Below are 18,387 nucleotides of genomic sequence, written 5' to 3'. Positions count from 1 at the left end.
TTGTCCCAGTGGGATTAATGCTCCACCCTGACGGGCCTCAGTCACGGCTGCTGTCTGGTCAATTAGATGTTGAGCTAACACAGAGGGACGTCAAACCACACAAAGGTTAAAAAAATCCTTCTCCCACATGATCCGAGCATCTGTCGTCTCCGCTGCCAACTCCCCAAAGTCACCTGAAACACTTTCTTTTCAGTTTTTAAAGGTGTCGAGTTTTAAAATGTTACTTGATTTCTGCGTCCGCTCCATCTCGAGCTGTCAGGCAGAACAAATGCAGATGATTACGTCATGGTCAGATAAATGATCGTCATTATAATCGTCATGACCACCATTACCGTTGACATAATGATGGACGATCAGAGCCTCATTGTTTCCTGCTTCAACATCACAGGGCTTATTCTCCTTCGTTAGATTTCCTTTAAAATATAATTTAATACATGAAGAGGTTTTATTCTGTTTATTGTAATATAGTAGATTTAAATTTTATTATAGTTGATCATACTTTAGATTACGTTATAGATGAAACCACCAAACTGTAAATAATTCAACCTCAAACATGTAAAATATTAAAACCCTGTCATATGTTAAAGGATGAAGAATATTATCCAGAAAGATTTTAAATGCTGTAAAATTAGTACTTTTACTTTTGATCCAGTAAATACAAGTATTTTTTTTAAAACTTTGATTTGTATTTTTACACATCGGAAGTAGTTCTCTTATGTAAAGAAAATAACCCGAGTACTTCCATCGCTGTACAAACCCAGCCTGGATTCGACCCTGTGAACAAATCATGACAGTGAGGGTGTTTCAGAGCCTTTCAATGAACCCGTCACTCAAACCACACAGTCCCCGCCCCCCCCCCCCGCCCCCCTCCCTGCAGCGCATGCGCAGAGCCGCTTTGGGGGAGCTGTCCGCGTCAGTCGGTGCTGAAAGTGTTTTCTCCGGAGCTTCTCCCTCCTCTTCACCGACACGATGGAGGAAGAGTTAAAATGTCCCGTGTGCGGTTCCCTCTTCCGGGAGCCCGTCCTGCTGCCGTGCTCCCACAACGTGTGCCTGGCCTGCGCCCGCAACATCACGGTGCAGACCCCGGAGGGAGAGACCCCGGTGCAGAGCCGAGCCTCGGGCAGCTCGGACTACGACTACCTGGACATGGACAAGATGAGTCTGTACAGTGAGACCGACAGCGGCTACGGCTCCTACACCCCCTGTCAGCTCAAGTCCCCCAACGGGGTGCGGGTGTTTCCGCCGGCCGCCGCTCACCGGCACTGCTCCCTCACCTGCCCGCTGTGCCACCGGAGCGTCTCCCTGGACGAGCGGGGGCTCCGGGGTTTCCCTCGGAACCGGCTGCTGGAGGCCATCGTGGCGCGGTACCAGCAGAACCGCGCCGCCGCCGCAGCCGCTTCCTCCTCCTCCTCCTCCTCCTCCACGGCGGTGAAGTGTCAGCTGTGCGACCGCAACCCGGTGGACGCGGCGGTGATGTGCGAGCAGTGCGACGTCTTCTACTGTCACTCCTGCCAGCAGCGGTGCCACCCATCCCGCGGTCCGCTGGCCAAGCACCGCCTGGTGCCGCCGCCGAACCCAGCGGCAGGTGGAGGTGCGGCAGCAGGAGGAGGAGGAGGAGGAACCAAGGGTCAGCAGCCGCCGGCCACCGCGCGGAAACCGGCGACCTGCGTGGACCACGAAGCGGAAAACTTCAGCATGTTCTGCTGCAGCTGCAAAACTCCGGTGTGCGTCAAGTGTCTGGAGGAAGGAAAACACAACAAGCACGATGTCAAACCGCTGGCGGTGATGTGGAAACAACACAAGGTGAGTTACACACACACACACACACACACACACACACACACACACACACACACACACACACACACACACACACACACACACACACACACACACACACACACACATCTATCTTACTGACGACACTCATTGGCATAATTCACTCTCCATTCTTACTCTAATACTAAACCTAACTCACCCTCAGGCTGATTTCAGTAACTTAACCAGAAAGTGAGACAAAACCAAAAATGTCCTCACTCTTAAGATCTTCAAATGGTCCTCAGGAAGACATCTATACAAGGTTGAACACACACACAGTGTCTCCATGACTTCAGGGGACATTGTTATTACATTGATTTCCAACATTAACCATAGTTACTACGTGTCCTCCCTGAACCCTCGACCTGAAACAAAGCTTAAACTTTCATGATTTACCTTTGACCCCATGAGGAAGACAAGTCAACACAACGAGACGGGTTTGGGCAGCGATTGACTTCCATCCATCCTGGACATACTGAACCATCACCAACTCATGCCTAACCCGAACCTTAACCATCACAACTAAATACGTAACCCCTTACCCTAAGCAAAATGTCCTCACTGTCCCATAATGTCCTCTCTCCTTATGGTCTATGCTCAAATACAAATAAGGTGCGAAGCCATATAGGCATGTGTGTGTGTGTGTGTTGCCTGATGTGGCCTCTGTGGAATTGAAAACCTCGTATCAATCAAGCTTCTCATTCTCACCTGCTTGTTTCTTACGGTTATGTTAATGTGTTCTCCCCACAAACCCCCCAGCATCTCTGTGGTTTTCCCGTATTCACACGCTGATTGTGAATCTTGAATCGTGGGGGGGGGGGCTGTTTGTGGTCAATCTTAACGGCAGAGAGAAGCTGAGGTGGAAATGTTAACCACAGGAAGGAGGGATGTGTGGTGGTGGTGGTGGTTGAGTTCCACTGTATGTGGGGCAAATTGCAAATTGCAGAACTCTGTGTGAATAATCAGAATTCACGCATAATAAGATAATTACTGTAGGCGCAAAATCCCCTGTGTGTGTGTCAGTGTTTGTGTGGATACAATGTGAGTCATCACTTGAGTAGGTCACACAAACCCCCGTCTGGCTATTTCACATTTTACTAGTGCACATCTGTGTGTGTGTGTGTGTGAATAGTGGAGGAGGAAGAGGTCAGTGCTTTACCTCAGGCAGCAGCAGGACAGGGATAATAATGTTAGCTTAAGTCAGTTACTTTAATCCACACATGTTAACATGGATCAAACTGATGCTTTTGGAAGTAAGGTTAGAGAAATACCTAATTTAAAAGATTAAATATGCACATCACTATTTCATGGTACTTGTTCTTTACCTGAATATTTATATAAAGTGTATATTTTAAACATGCAAAAATTGAGATATTTTGAGGCTAATACTGTTTCGTGTGCGAGATTGTGAATGGAAGACTTTTCCTCCTTAAACATCTCGTAAAACATCTCAGTACTTCTTTTGAACAAAAGTGTGGTACTGCATTTCCTAATCTACATTTTGTTTTTACTCTTGCCAAATACTTTTACAAATACTGCACAGTTGCGAGCTGCTGCTGAGGTTTGTAGATTAAAAAAACATTCTGAAGGAAAACAGATTGCCTGAGCAATGAAATGGCTCAACATGAGAGGAGAAGGAGTGAAAGGGATCTTGTATCATCGTGGAAGTTTCCTAACTTTGGCTCAGATTGTGGAAAAGAAGGCGAAATGGATTTCAAATGTGTTTATTCTAATGAACTGTGACAAATCTGTCAGTGATTTGTGACTTTAAAGCTGGTGTAGGTATATTTTTGCAACTACTGAGCCGTAATTCCATCCATCCATCCATCTGATCGTTCATCTTCCGCTTATCTGGGCACGGTGGAAGTAGGGTATTCCAGGCATCCTTCTCCCGCGCCATATTGTCCAGCTCTTCCCAGGGGATCCCGAGACACCCCCCCCCCCCCCCCTCCAGATGGGAGATAAAAACCTTTCAGTGAGTCCTGGGTCCCGGTTGGGGCGTGCCCAGTCAACCTCCAACGAGTACCTCAACCACGTCATCTGAACCCTTTCGACATGAAGGCCCAGCAGTTCTACTCGGATCTCCCCCCCCAGAAGTCCAAACCCCTCACCCCGTCTCTAAGGCTGAGCCCAAACACCCAGCGGAGAAAACCCGTTAGCTGGTGACCACAGGTGAGGGTTAGAATGTGGATCGACCAGTGAATCAAAAGGTTTGCCTTGCAGCTCATCTCTTTCTTCACCACAACAAAACCTGCCGACGCCACACTGTCCGTCTCCGGCTCCATCTTTCCCTCAGGAACAAGAAGAACACTCCTTCATCTCAGGGTCCATAATAACCTTTCAGCATCATGTAAATCAAGTGATCTGAGAGAAAACCAGACTTCTGCACTTCCTCCAGGCTCTGTTTGTAGCCACGGGGAAATCTGGCCCGGGACGGGAGCGTTCAGCCAATCACAGGGCAGTTCAGAGAGAGGGTGCTCCTATTGGCTGCTCGTGCCTGTCCCTGTGGTGAAGAGCCTGCCCTGAATCAATGGCAGAAGATGCTACAGGCAAAGGTCACTATTCCAGCAACTGCTTCCACTGAAAAACAACCCAACAGAGGAATTATAGAAGTAAGAGATTTAGAGAGCGTGAGAAAATGAAGTCCGTGCATCTGATTGTCTGGTGGCCGGGGATCAGGACTCTCCATCCTAAAACTTAGTCTGATTCTTAGACCTTCATGTCAACTGCTGCATAAATGGGTTCAATAGGAATACAGTTGAGTTTAATCCCCAGGATGTTAGCGTCTGTGATTAGTATCTGGTGCATAGTTGTGTTCTCGACAAGCAGAAGGTTGAGATGTTTTAAAATCAGTTGACAAAAGTGGAATAAGAGAAATAAAGATGATAAAATGAAAATCGGTCCACTGGAGTGAACCGAGGCTGAAACCTGCTGTTAACACTGTTTCACCGTCTGTATTCGTTCCTCCTCGACTCATCTCGCCTGCCAAAAATCTCCTTCCTGTTTCATTAAAGGATGATTAAAGTGATTTTATGATTTCATTCATTTTTTAATGACTCTTTCATCAACTGGAAGGATGAGCCTGCTCCAGGGGTCAATTCAGGTTCACTCTTTCCAGCGTGTCCTGATTTATCCGTCTTTTTGTAAAAAAAAAGTCTTTGTGAATTGGAAGATTTCTTTTTTTGAACTGGACAAAACCCAGATTTCATTGCACGGCGTTGCAATGCATTAAATCTTTACACTTTTTAAACATCAAACTCCTTTTATTATCATTTTGAGGATCGTGGTGAAAAAAAAACGGTCCCTGGAGGCAGGAAGCAAAAAGCGTTTGAATGAAAACCATTGGCAGCTGCCGGTCCAGTCAGAGTCTGATGTTGTGTAATCCACGTCTGCTTCCTGTGTTAAATAAAGCATTTCATAAGGCCATCGTCATCGTGATCGTCCTCACACCCACACCTCATAAGTGTAAATTAAAAGCCATTTTTGTCCGTCTCCTGCTAAGTGGGTCGTTGGGACTAATCTCTGCGTCTGTGTCTCTTGGTGTTTGGGAGATTTGAAGCCCGCAGTCATCCCATTCATCTTTTTTCCATCAACACATCTCAGTCCCTCCCTCTCTTCTCGTCCCGCTCATCGTTCACCTTTTGTGTGCATGTGTCTTTCTCTACCTCCGTCTCTTATCAACACTCTCTCCTCCCCTTCATTCACCCCCCCCTCCCCCCGTGTTCCTCCTGCCCTTCCTCCATCTTTCCCCCTCTCACCCTGTCCCATAAATGGACCGTGAAAATCCCATCAGACTGCAGGAGCGCGAGGGCGTTGATAAGTAATGAGCGAGTGTATATGAATAAGAGATGGCCGCCACTTAGTTAATATGGTGTCCTTCTTGTTGAGGGGAGATCAATGATCGTCTGGCTTCGTCCTCTCGCTCGCTCCTGCACTCGACACAGGCAACAGACGTCACGTTGCAGAGCTGTTGAGTTTCTGACACGTTGCTCGGTGAGGTCAGTACTGCAGAGCTGGTGTTTGGGGTATTTTTTTATTTCTTATCTGCTCTAGTGTAGCTTCATCTGGCATCTTCTTTCTCCCAGTCCTCTGCTTCCAGAGAACCAGACATAAACAGAACACTGACAAGAGTATGCTGACAGCACTGTCCAACAGGAAGAGTCCAAATATCTAATACTTGGGTTTGATTCTCGGGATGTGAATCGTTCAACAACCGAAGTGAAAACATTCACATTCAGAGGAAATAAGGTTCAGCTGTCGTTAGACGACTACTTAGAAGATGTGAGTTCATCCTTGAGAGGCCAAGTGTGTTTGTAAGACCACAATCCAAAGACTGAGACGTGCTGAGGGGGACGGACTCGGTGGCCACAGCAGTGTTCGAGTCCTGTCTGTTTATCGGTTCCTGGAGCATCTCTCAAGGTTTACAGGGAGGAGGCTGTGCAGGAAGAACTTTCACTACAGGAAGACACAGTGATCCAGTTTCCTCTAATCAGTCGAGCAGAAAACACACTGTCTATTTAAAGCACATGTACACGTGCACGTGTGACCCAGCTCCATGCAGTGAAGAGCACTTGGCTCTGGCTCTGCTCTCAGTTAAATATTAAAATGCACAAATGCAGAGTTGCTGCTTCTGCTGCTGCTGTGAGTGTTTCACTGTTTGCAGAGTCATCTTAATTACACTTAGATTTGAAATGGGACCATTACGACTTTTTTAAAACCATAGATATATGAGAAATATTCAGCATCATTTAACGTCTTAAGATCAGAGGATGAATCTATCTAACATATTTATCAGAGTAGTTATACGGAACATATTGTACTTAGGAAGGATGTTACTGGAATCATTGTTTTGTTTCAGCTCCAGCAAATGAATCATCACAAGAGAATCGAAATGACTCGGAATTGATATTTAATCATATAAAATGAGCGGAATGCAGGAAAAAAATAACATCTGTGATTCAAGTGAGTCACTGATGTTGTTCTGGACACATCTTGGGAAACGTGTAGTTTCTAGATATCCTGTGTAATGTCTAGTTTTAAGTTGTGCTTCAGATTAGAGTTTTGAAAGTCGAATGCCTCCGCCACTGATTACATTTCCTGCAAAACATTTTTGTTTGGCCGTAGAGAAACTGAATTCTCAGAGGATGGAATGCAAGAACAAATAACATTATCACTTAGGATCTTAAACTCAAGTTAAAATGTTAGCGCAGCTTCACCAGGTGTGTGTGTGTGAGAGGCAGAGGAGGGCAGATGGTCAGTGGGTGTGTGGCTCATCATGAAACTGCAGATGACGAAGAATATTTGTGGTGTAGTAACACAACTGGTTTACACCGAATAACACACACGTTCCTCTGCAACATCTGCAGGACGTCGCATGACACCACAGGTTTGTGTTGATGCTTTTTATTTACCACAGCTCATGTTGAACTTTGATCCACTGACACGATTCTGTCGACGAAGACAAGAGGAAAAATCAAATCTCTGGATATAAATCATTTACATTCACCGGCAGCGTCGGCTTTGCCAGAATCGTCAGTTTGTCTCTTGTTCCGTCATCTAATATTGACAGTAAACACTTTGTCTCGCTTGTCTCTCGTCCGCCGGGACGCTGACAAAACGTTTTGACAAGCATGTTACAATCGGCGCTGCCTGTTTGTTATGAACTGTGCTGCATCTAAATCTGACGCATCTTCCAGACTGAGTACATTCATTTATCGCTCGTATCGTATAACACTTCTATTTTAGTGCAATTTAAATATCTTTAACACTGTGTTACTTATTATTTTATATATTATTATTATTTCCAGATTTCTTATTATATTATTTTATCTTTTTATCTATTTAAAGTAGCGTCAACTTCACATTATTTAACACAGCACTGTGGAAAAGTTTTGTATTTTTGGCATTAAACCGCAATCAATGCAATTATTAGTTGGTTTGATAATAAAAATATATTTTAATGTATACAGAGCCCTTGATAACACAAAAGTATTGCTAGAGAACACACATCCTGTTGTATCTTGATGAATAATCAATGAATTGGTGAAATCCCTGGTGGATGATTCGATAATGAGGAGAACAGTTTATGAACCTGAATATGAGCAGTGTCTCGTTTAAGTCTCTTCTATTAAAATAATAAACAGCTCGTGTTTTCAGTAGATTCTTGTGTTATGGTCATTTTATGCTCTTCAGCTAAGAACATCTATGTTTTACTGCTGGCACCAAGTTAACCTCGTGTAATGTGAGGACCAAACGCTGCACCGACTTTGTCAGTGTCGTGCCGAGTGTCTTCTCTCTAATAATTAATAGATCCTCTGAAAGTGAACTCAGCGCCTTGGGCCGTATTACGAGAAAGTACGCGACACTTTTATCAGCGGAACGAGGAGCTTTTATCTCTGTTACTGGGGTAATTTAGATGCAGCGCAGAACCGTGCCGACTGGACGAGCGAGGCTGTCGTCATCCCGGAAGGCAGCTCGTCGACCATGACAAGTCAGCCTCGCTCTTCTCTGTCCTCAGGCCCAGCAGCACACACACACACACACACACACACGACCAAGCCTTTAACCAAACCTCTGGTATTTAGGGGAAATGTGGAGTTTCCGAGCGATCATAAAACGTGAGGGGGGGTTCTCGTGGACTGACGTAATCACCCTCTGGGCCTCCTCTCAGCTCTGGGCTCCAGGTATTTGCCCGCTTTGCCTCTACCTTGTTGCGACGCCCTGCACAAAAAGCCATTTTAGCTGCTGTGATGATGAAACTTCACTCGTCCTCGGTTGTGTTTGAAGGTGACACGTCTGAAAGTGTGAATAGAATCCACAGATGCGGTCGCTCACCAGTCCTCACCGTTGCTTGAGGCTATAACAGCTCGAGGCTACATCAGCTGCTATACCATCGCTGGACAAAAGGTCTTCCTGAGAGCCGCCCTGTGGTTATTGTCGGGTTTTGACGCGGTGGAAAATGTGCGGAACAATCACGGCCATTAGTCTGACAGCGTTGTCAAATGTTCAATTGATTGGGTGCGGGTCTAAGAAGGGTGTAGGACGAGGAAATCTAACCTTTACCATAAAACCAAGGTTTAACCCTGAAAATAAAAGGTCAACCCTCTCGGTTTTGGTCCCCACATGGGAGACGAGTCAGTGTGTTTGCAGATTTCTGTCCTCGCAGAGTCACGACTACACAAACATACAGAGCGTGACGTGAATTAACCGAAGGCAGTGCTGCTGGACTCGAGCACTGAATGTAGGTTAATGCACACTTTACTTCACTTTGTCTCCTCTGGCTGCGACACAGCAGAGAAGGACTCAGGCTGTGTGTGTGTGTGTGTGTGTCTGTCCCAATATAGTGCAGTGTGTTGTTGTTGTTGTTGTTGTTGTTGTGTGTGTGTGAGTATTTGTGATCTATTTCTGGTAACAAGTCAGAGCTAATGCCAGACCTCGGAGGAGAGCCTGGGCATCCTATAGTGGAACAATGAGCATTGTTACCATGGTTACAAGCGGCCGCTCATTCATCAGGAGGCCCGGCGAGTGTGCGACGTCTCCGGATGAGTCTCGTGCACGTGCCAGCATCTATTTGTCAGCTCCGGTCAACGTTCTCTGTCGGAAATCTCGACACAGTGAATTACGCGGCATCCCACGATAATCCGTAACAGATCTGTCGTCCTTAACGAACCTTGTTTTATGACAACGACGCCCTCGGCGGTTTACCCATCCTCTGCATTCATTAATGTGGAAAATGCCCTGATCAATTATTGAGGAGAGGGACTGCTCCCCTTTGCTCCGCTGCACCTTTGTTGCCTTGGCGCTCTCTCTCCTCTGAAGCTACCTCCCCCCCACCCCCAGCGAGGAAGAGTCAGGGTGATAAACTGAAGCTTCTTCCTCTTGGAGCTCGTTCCACCAACTCTGGCTGTATAACCACTGATCCCGGCTACTGTTTATCTGAGACGAGCAGGCAGGGATTTAGTTTGTGCTGGGTGGCAAAAGGTCTCATCATCTCTGTGATCCTGCTTCTGATTTACTGATGAACCGGTTAAACGTCACACATTACTTATATAACATGAATAGAGGGACGGGCAGAGTCGGTTAGAAAGTTTAGGAACATGTCACACGTGCCGACTCGTGGGCGTGAAATACGCTCTGCAAATCAATATCTGCACCAACAGGAGTGTAAATTAACACTTCCTCTGAAGAGCTCAGTACAGCAAGTTTGTGCTGAAGCTGAAGCTTTCTTTGTGAAACTGTAATTGTGCTGCGGAGAGTAAAGACTTCGTTAAACCCTGAATAATACACGTGCCGAGAGTGAAGAACATAAGATGAACGCTTGTGGAGATATATGTTCCACATGCAGACACGCAGATTTTCTGGAATTAGTGGATAAGATCTTTTAATACAAAGCTTATGTGAATTCAGTCATAAATATATATATATATATATATAAATGTGCTATTAAACATCCTCCGATAAATAACACACATAAACCTGCTGTTGCCTCACGCTCCAGCCTTTTTATTCACTTCTCTCCAGGTACGACTGAAGCTGTTGTGTTGCACTTCCCTGTGTATTAGTACTTCGTTGTGTAGCCGAGCAGCAGAGGGTTGGTAGATGGTGGGCGAGAGGATGAGGAGGTGGAGGAGGAGGAGGAGGAGGAAGGGGAGAGGAGATTGGTTTTGACCTCCACCAGATGTGAAACACTAATTCTTTAGCTTTAACTGGCTGATTGTTCTGCTGCAGCTGAAGTTAGATGCGTTTATAAATCCGTTTTAATGGAAATCATCGGTTTGGAAACACAATTTAACAAACGTCGGAGGACCAGTTGTTATGTTCTGGTGGTCGACACTGTTTCTATGTCTCGTGATGATCGTAAGGACAGTTTTTAAAATCAGGTGAACGTGATTATTTCATATTCCTCTGCAGTTTCCTTCCATGCCACAAAGCAGGGTGAGCTATTTCTGTTCTACTTTTGTGCTTCCACCGGTGCCTGCACACGGGAGCAGACTCGTTAAAATATGAAAAAACACGGAGGAGGAGGAGGAAAAAGAATATTTTTACACATCAGTGTGAGTAAATCTTTGACAGACTGGTGAGCGTGCACGATGACGAACGGAGCGGAACTTGTGGAGGAGGCTGCAACAGGAAGTGACTCTCACCCTGCGGTCTGCCAACACTGCTGTCCGGCTCCTGTGAGTGGTTTTACTGCGTCTCTTCTTACACTGGATGATGGATTTCTCAGGACCCGAGCTGCACGTGAACCGAATGTGCATTTTCATCGAAGGTGCTTGGCTCTGTGTTTACGTCTGGAGACTCTGCAGCACGGGGAGGGACATTTTCTTTCAGGAGAAGCAGATTTGTTCTCGGGGGGGGGCAGAGCTTTGGCAGGAATGGTGTGAGCTTACTTACTCTGCTGAACCCTGTTTACACGTTTGAGAAATTTCTGTATTAAAAAGCTTAAACGTATCAGAACCCGTTCTGCTGTCGAGACAGAGAAATGTTTGGGGTGAACGAAATCAGAGGATGCACAGGCTTATAAATGCAAATGAGATGGGAGGGGGGAGGTAAAAGATTGGGTTCAGCCCCTCCTCCCGCTCCTCTCAGTGTCTCATGGGAATAATTTTGACAAGGTCAATGCTACCATCAGCCATTCACCGGGTGTCAGCCGCCTATTGTTCAGCTGTTGTCCACATTAACCACCACCCCGGCCTCTCTCTGCAAACACTCACCAACCCTGTTTCCAGAGTAACATTTCAATGTGTGCAACCTAAAACGTCTCTGCACGTCCTCGTCGTAAAAAAAAACCCACTGGATCTTTAACCTGAGGTCATTCCATCTGTGACCTAAATATCGATGAGGTGTGGGAGCATGTTAGAATTACAAATTCGATGAAAACCTCTCGTGGAAATGATCTTTAAACACATTTTACTCATCTGCCATGGCGGCCTGACCCGTACTGGCGTCTGCCGACTGAAGTCCACAAAAACACTTCCACTACGATGTTTCTCCACTGGCTCGAGTGTGATCTCGTGAGGGCCGGGGAGAGCTAGTCGTCCTAAATTACAACTGATTTGATAGATTTACGTACAAGCCACTAAAGGTCAGGACAAGTCGTAACGATAACTTTAACATTTTACGGGAAGATAAAAAAAAATAAAAAGATTCCTGCAGGAACTCGAAAGATGCATTTCTGTCCTTGTTTACTGTCGTTGCAGGGCGTTCTTAATATATTCACTCTGTTTTCAGTGATGTTAAGTCAAAAAACTGGTTTCTTGTTTTTCGTTTGATGTCCTGGCTGGTTCCAGTGGACCCCGAGCACAGCGTTAATCTTTGTTCTACTTATTTCCACAGTCGGTTGATAGAGACTGTGATGTCTGGAAATGGAGAAGTTATTATACTAATGGTGATGCTTGTTTTATTCAACAGTACGCTGGCAGACTTCCTCTTCCTCTTCCTCTTCCTCTCAGTATTTGATTCATTACCCTCATCGCACCTTATCGGTCTCATCCTTCTCTGTGTTCGGTCTGGAGCAGCTGAAAACGAATGTCATCTTCGCTTTAACATCCATCATCCTTTACGCCAAAGATTAAAACGACACTCAGCAGCATTAGCAACCATATTAGCCAGATTATTACTGAGTCTGTTTTAATGGAGCGTATCTCCACTGACAGACTCAAGGTTGGAAAGTCTTTCTTTCCAGACATCCCCCAAGTTCCTCTCTCCTCCTGAACGTGTTTTTCCTGCAGCATCCTGCTATTTGCGGAGCTGCAACATGTCAGTGATTGCACAGCTCTGCCTCCATGAATGTCAGCGCTCTCTCCGTGAATGTCACAGACTGAATAAATGCTCCACCGTCGCTCACATAATAAGTTAATGAGATAATAGCACTTGTCTCTGAGAGGTGTGCTGAAGGGTGCTGACAATGGGGGGGGGGGGGGAAGAAAAATGGCACTCCCCCGTCTGTTGGAGTAATAACAAAAGAAAAAAGGTCAAGGAGAGACGAACAAAAGAAACAAAGCGGCAGAGAAATTGGATTTGTGCTCCGCAGGTGCGTCGATGCTGTTTCAGATGAATTTTGCTTCTTATCGTGTCTTGTTCTTTTTCAGTTTCCTTTTCCTCCACATGATTTTTCTCTCTCGCTCCACCGTCTCACCACTGTCTCACCACTGGTCCTTTTCCTGCAGGGCAGACGAGTCACACTTCAACACTGTCGCACAGGTTCTCTGGTTCTGAGGGTTGACGCATCGTGACCGTGGCCAAATTTAGATCTGGATTTTGTTGGGTGACAGTGTTTCAGCCTCTGGATGAGTAGGAGTTTTTCAACTGGTTCCTTAAAGCCTCCAAAAAAAACGATTCATAGAAAACGTTGTTACTTTTCATTCTTGTTGTGGAAGCAGTTTATTTTGGGAGTTGAGCATATCTTTCTTTAAATGGATCTAAAGTTCCACTACAAGACAAGTCAAGGCCCAACAGCCCCAAAATAAAACCACATTTAATTCAACTAGCACCACGTTTTATGTGGATCATCACCAAACATTACACAAATATCAGTTCCCCCTAATACTGTGTGCCTGATCCATGAATTACTACCTGGGGAAAAGATTCCCTGTCGAGATCTGCACCACAATTTAATGGCTTCTGTCTTTACCCATATCTCATCCTTCCACCAAGTTTCGTGGAAACCGACCAATCAATCAATCAATCAATCAATCAATCAACCAGCCAGCAACCGACAGTCTACCAGATGGACGGGGTGAAAACCTCCTTGGCAGAGCTAACGGGAACAGCAGCTTGATATTTATGGGTTTAAGGGAAACCAATTGGAAGAGATTGCAGCAGCAACAAGAGTGTATTGGTTGCTGAGCCCTTTGGCAATAACCAGAAAACATACAAATAAAATACGTCCATATCTGCAACTCACTGACCTGTAGCGAGAGCAGAGTTCGACGTGAAGCCACATTTTGGCAGCAGGACGATCTGACTCCCAGCAAATGTTTAATGTGATGTCGAATGCACTGCAGCCGTTCAGTTCAGAGGTCTGTGTCGTTCCAGTCGTGAGTCCAATAACTGATAATCCAACAAACGCCTCTGAGCTCCTGTCTGGTTACTACACAGCTGTTTCTGATATTTGTATTGTGCCACACAAATGTCCCTTTGGATAGATTAGTATTTACGTTGGTGGTTTTAAAACTAAGATTTATACCTTTAAACATCTTATCAGGGATTTCCTCTGCTCTGTCACAGTGTTTGTTTATTTAGAGTTTGTCGTGTGTTGGCCAGGTTGAAAGACAGTCGTGACCCTTTAGCTGGTTAAGTACGAAACCATCACACACGTCCTGATGCTCCTCCCCGAAGCTTGTTTTGTGCTTTTATCCCCCTCCACACAATGCATGCTGGGACATGCCCCAGCTCCACTGACAGAAGAAGTAGTGGTCTAAGAAAATCAATGAATGAATAAAAGAGGTCTGTAAATGAAGCGTCAGACAAGCAGATGGTAGGATGTGGTTAAAGAAATGAAGAATCACATGAGACGAGGGGTCCTGCCAGGACGGCACATGGACGGCACATCCGTCATCCCCTTGTTAGCATTTTTGGCAACACGCACACACAACACACACACACACACAACACACACACAGCTTGCTGGGCCAGATGGCCTCTTGGTGAGGAGCAGTGAGAAGCTCCACAGAAGGGTTGGTTTGATTTGTGAACCATGACCTCCTCCACGTCCCTCCTCCTGACTCCGGACAGCGGAGATGGACAGGGATAGGATCAGTGTGTGTGTGTGTGTGTGTGTGTAGTGTAGTGTGGGGGTGGAGTGGTTATTGTGGAGATGTGGAAAGGAGATTATACTTTCAGTTCATTGACGTACAGTTGGAAATTTGATTTCACATACAACTACAGGACTGATAAAATGATTTTAGATGCACTCCTGCAGAGTGAATTTAACATAACTCAATGTTTTATTGATTGTCATTTATTGGTAATACACTTTTAACTGATTGGTGCATTTCAGTAATAATTACCTGGTGATTTTAGTTTTCTTTCAGTTGCGCTATAGTCAAGATGAATTAGCTTTATTTCTATTGTTTAAAATCAAGAATTTGAAGAAACAGCAGAAATAAAAGCAGAAACCTCAGGAAGGGTGAGAGCGATTCTCCTCTCAGAACATTAAACATTGAGTAGATGCTAAAAATAAACTTGTCATTCTTTGTTTGGTGTTCGGTGCAAAGTGTGTGGCTGATTCTTGTAAAGCGTCACGATTCACGACCAGAAGCTGAGTTTAGAATCACATCATGAATCTGACCTTTGCACCTCGTAGCGAATACAGCTGTTATTTATGATTTCTGCTCACAAAAAAGAGGTACGCCCCCTTTCATATCCCCTTCTGGCTGTGTGTGTGTGTGTGTGTGTGTGTGTGTGTGCATTCATAAGACCACCATCCAGAAAAAGGGAAGCAGGTGGGAAATGTGAGCGTGGCGACAGCAGAACAGATTCATCACAGCTTGGCATGTGTTTACCAGTGTGTGTTTCCTTTGTCCTGGTTTACACACACACACACACACACACACATTCTACATCACATATTTTTACATTTTCTTATTCGGCTTAATTTTATATCTATGTATAATAATGAAGATATTCTTCAGTACAAACTCTCACCCATATTTTCTATTGATCCATTATTAATCTCTTTGTCTATATAAATATATATATATACACGTACATGCGTTTCTGTTCTTGGCCGGAGTAACTAACAAAACAAAAAGTATTTCTGATCTGATTCCTGAAATGCAAAATACAACTGAGACAAATCCCATGTCTCCAATTACATCACAGGTGGAATAATACTTCTGAGTCAAGGTGCAGGTAGACGTACAGTGTTTTTATAGTTTATTAGTTAATACTTCTATTAATAGTAGAACATGCAAGTGTGGTCCTGTGACTGTTAGTGGCTCAGACGAGGCCTTTCTAACATGCAGACGAGCTGCAGGGGTTAAACATGTTAATTAACCCATGTTTGTAGTTTGCTCAGCTTTAACCGGATGGCGTCAGTATTTCATTCACGCTCGCTGCTGCAGGACGGAGATAAACCCAACATCAGCTGCCTCTTCACCCTCACAAGCAAAAAAAAAAAATCACTCAACAGACACACGGAAAAAATAAACCGTCGCATTAACCGGAGCTGCTGTGAAATTCTGCATTGCTCGCGTTTAATTTCTGAAAACAAAGTACCGGACAGGATGAGATTATAATGTGGTCAATCAAATTAAACGCTGGTCTCCTCGCGCAGGTTATTACCGTCACATGACATCAGGCAGAAGATGCAAACAGCTGTTGACATTTAGAATATTTGCATGATGGATTCATGTTCGCTGTAAAGCTGTTAAATGGAAATTTTGAAAACTGAGTGGAGAGCAAACAGAGACAGATTACTGAGGGTGAGAGAGCATCAAACACGTCAGTCCTCAGATTTGAGAACAAGCTGACAAAAGGATCATTTATAGAGTTTATAATGAAGTTTATAATTTATAATTACTTTTGATAATTCAGGTTTTGGACACAAGCTCAACACAGAGACACAAATGAAAAGTTGAATAAGTTTTATTTGAAGGTCAAAGGCAGGTTAACGTAAAAACTTGGATGAGGGGTGGAAACATTAATCCAACAAAGGAGCAGGTGAAAGGTAAAATCCAATCCATTAAAAAAACTGACTTGAAAAACAGGAGGGGCCGTTGAACTGCCACGAAGGCTCGAGGAGCTGAAATCACAAGAGGGTTTTTAAATCATAGCGAAACAGTTAGAAAATTAAAAACACTAATCAAGGTAGAAATAGATTTTTATCTCTGTCCCTGACATCAGGAGTCTAAACGTTATTGGATTAGTTGTTTTATAATCATTCATTTCCTTTTTGCCTGCCTTTAGTCTAATCTAGATCAGATTTTAAAATGAAATTAAAAAAACTTAATCCCTGTCATTAAGACAATGCAGCGTTTCGGCCGATGAGAGGAGGCACCAGTTAATTTGCTTCAGGCTGGGATCAGTAATCTGAGCATCTAGGGATGAATGATTACATAACTGACGTAATGGGACAATTATGTTTTATTTCGATGACGACAGTGGCTGTAAAACACAAACGTTAATATAACTCTGGTTTGTTTGTTTTGTCGTTGCAGTGTCAGATCTCTCAGGCCCTGAACGGAGTCTCTGACAAAGCTAAAGATGCAAAGGAGTTCCTGGTCCAGCTGAAGAACATGCTCCAGCAGATCCAGGTACAGTTCTGACGATGATTATTAAATAGTTCAATAGTAAATGATCTATTCTAACCTCACAGACACTTTTCATTGACATTGTTATTGATGAGGTGGCGACTAGAGATTCAGGTGTTACAGATATTCGAGGTCCATTCAGGGAGGAGGTCGTTAGAGCCTTTGTTTCTGGAAGGGCAAACATCCAAATACAGAAAAACCAAAAGTTCACCAAGTCTCCAACAAAGAGTTCAACACAAAAGTTTTACAAATGAATCAAAAGCACAAAACAAGCTGTGAAAGCACAAATGAAAAGCTCGACCAGTTCCCCTCAGATTTTCTCTGGTTCTCCAGGAGCACAGGGAGAAATGGGTCTGGATGAGGAGACGGATATCCATGACTGATCGGTTTCCTAAACACGTAGAGGTCTTTACATAATTTAAGTTTGTGTGTGTGTGTGTTTGTGTGTGTGTGTTCCCTGTGGACAGCATTGCTGTGCAGCTGATCTCTCCCACAGCATCTGCCAGTCATGCACACAAACACACAAACACAGTCTGCTCCGTCATATCGAGCAGGCATCCAGGGTCTGATTGTAAATATAGTGAACTACGTTAAAAAATAAGGACTGTTAGCATCACTTTGCTCAGAGAGCAGCGAGAGATTGGAAGGATAAAGAGAAGTGTGGGAGTGGGGGAATAAAAAAAATCTTCATCCTCTTAGAGATCCGTCCCTCAGCGGAGGAGGCTTGATTGGAAATCACTCCCATCTAAGACTCTTCATCTCTTCATCATGTGGACTCGGATAAAACGTCCCCGTGTGGATCCTGAACTTCCAGATACTGCTCCTGGGGTTTCCTCACAATCCGTGGCTGCACCCACACCGCTGCTGCATTTTGGTTTTAAAGTGCTTCCTCCTTGCTTCACGTTTACTGTCCACACTACTCTGGAGTTTTCAAGCCACTAAAACAGAAACATTCGCACAGTTTTAGTCTGTGGACGCAAACTGGAACGTTCCTGATCGCTTCCCCTCAGTCACGACTTAAAGAAATCCCTCGCTGAGGATCACACGACATATACGTTTTTATGTGTTTGACCACGTACAGGGATTAAACAGTTGTGTGGACTTAAAGCTTTAACTTCTGACTCAACTTAACCCGAACTCCGAGGCCCCAAAACTCATAAATGATGTTTAAGATATTTTATCTGTAAAATGTACGTTGCACTTTAAATTTATTCTGTAGAACAAGATAGAAATAAAACTGTCAGCTCAGAGGACAAAGTGCACATACGCATGTCCCCCAAGCAGATCGAGGGTCTGGAACCAAAACCAAACAAGG

The 18,387-nt window shown here is 44.5% G+C and overlaps 1 protein-coding gene across 2 annotated transcripts in view; it reads left to right on the top strand.

The window, feature by feature from the left end:
• The first annotated feature begins 880 nt into the window (after positions 1–880).
• Positions 881–18,387, top strand: part of LOC109639973 (tripartite motif-containing protein 67) — a 32,820-nt gene continuing 15,313 nt past the window's right edge. For both annotated transcript variants that reach the window (XM_069514560.1, XM_069514559.1), the window contains exons 1-2: positions 881–1,803; positions 16,980–17,075. In XM_069514560.1, the coding sequence (XP_069370661.1) occupies positions 970–1,803; positions 16,980–17,075 (930 nt within the window). In that variant the 5' untranslated portion in view covers positions 881–969. The remainder of the gene's footprint in view (positions 1,804–16,979; positions 17,076–18,387) is intronic.

The sequence above is a fragment of the Paralichthys olivaceus genome, chromosome 19 (assembly GCF_024713975.1).
Source record: "Paralichthys olivaceus isolate ysfri-2021 chromosome 19, ASM2471397v2, whole genome shotgun sequence".
Taxonomy (NCBI): Eukaryota; Metazoa; Chordata; class Actinopteri; order Pleuronectiformes; family Paralichthyidae; genus Paralichthys; species Paralichthys olivaceus.
The sequence above is the reverse complement of the archived record's forward strand: the minus strand, read 5'-3'. Positions and strand labels throughout refer to the sequence as shown.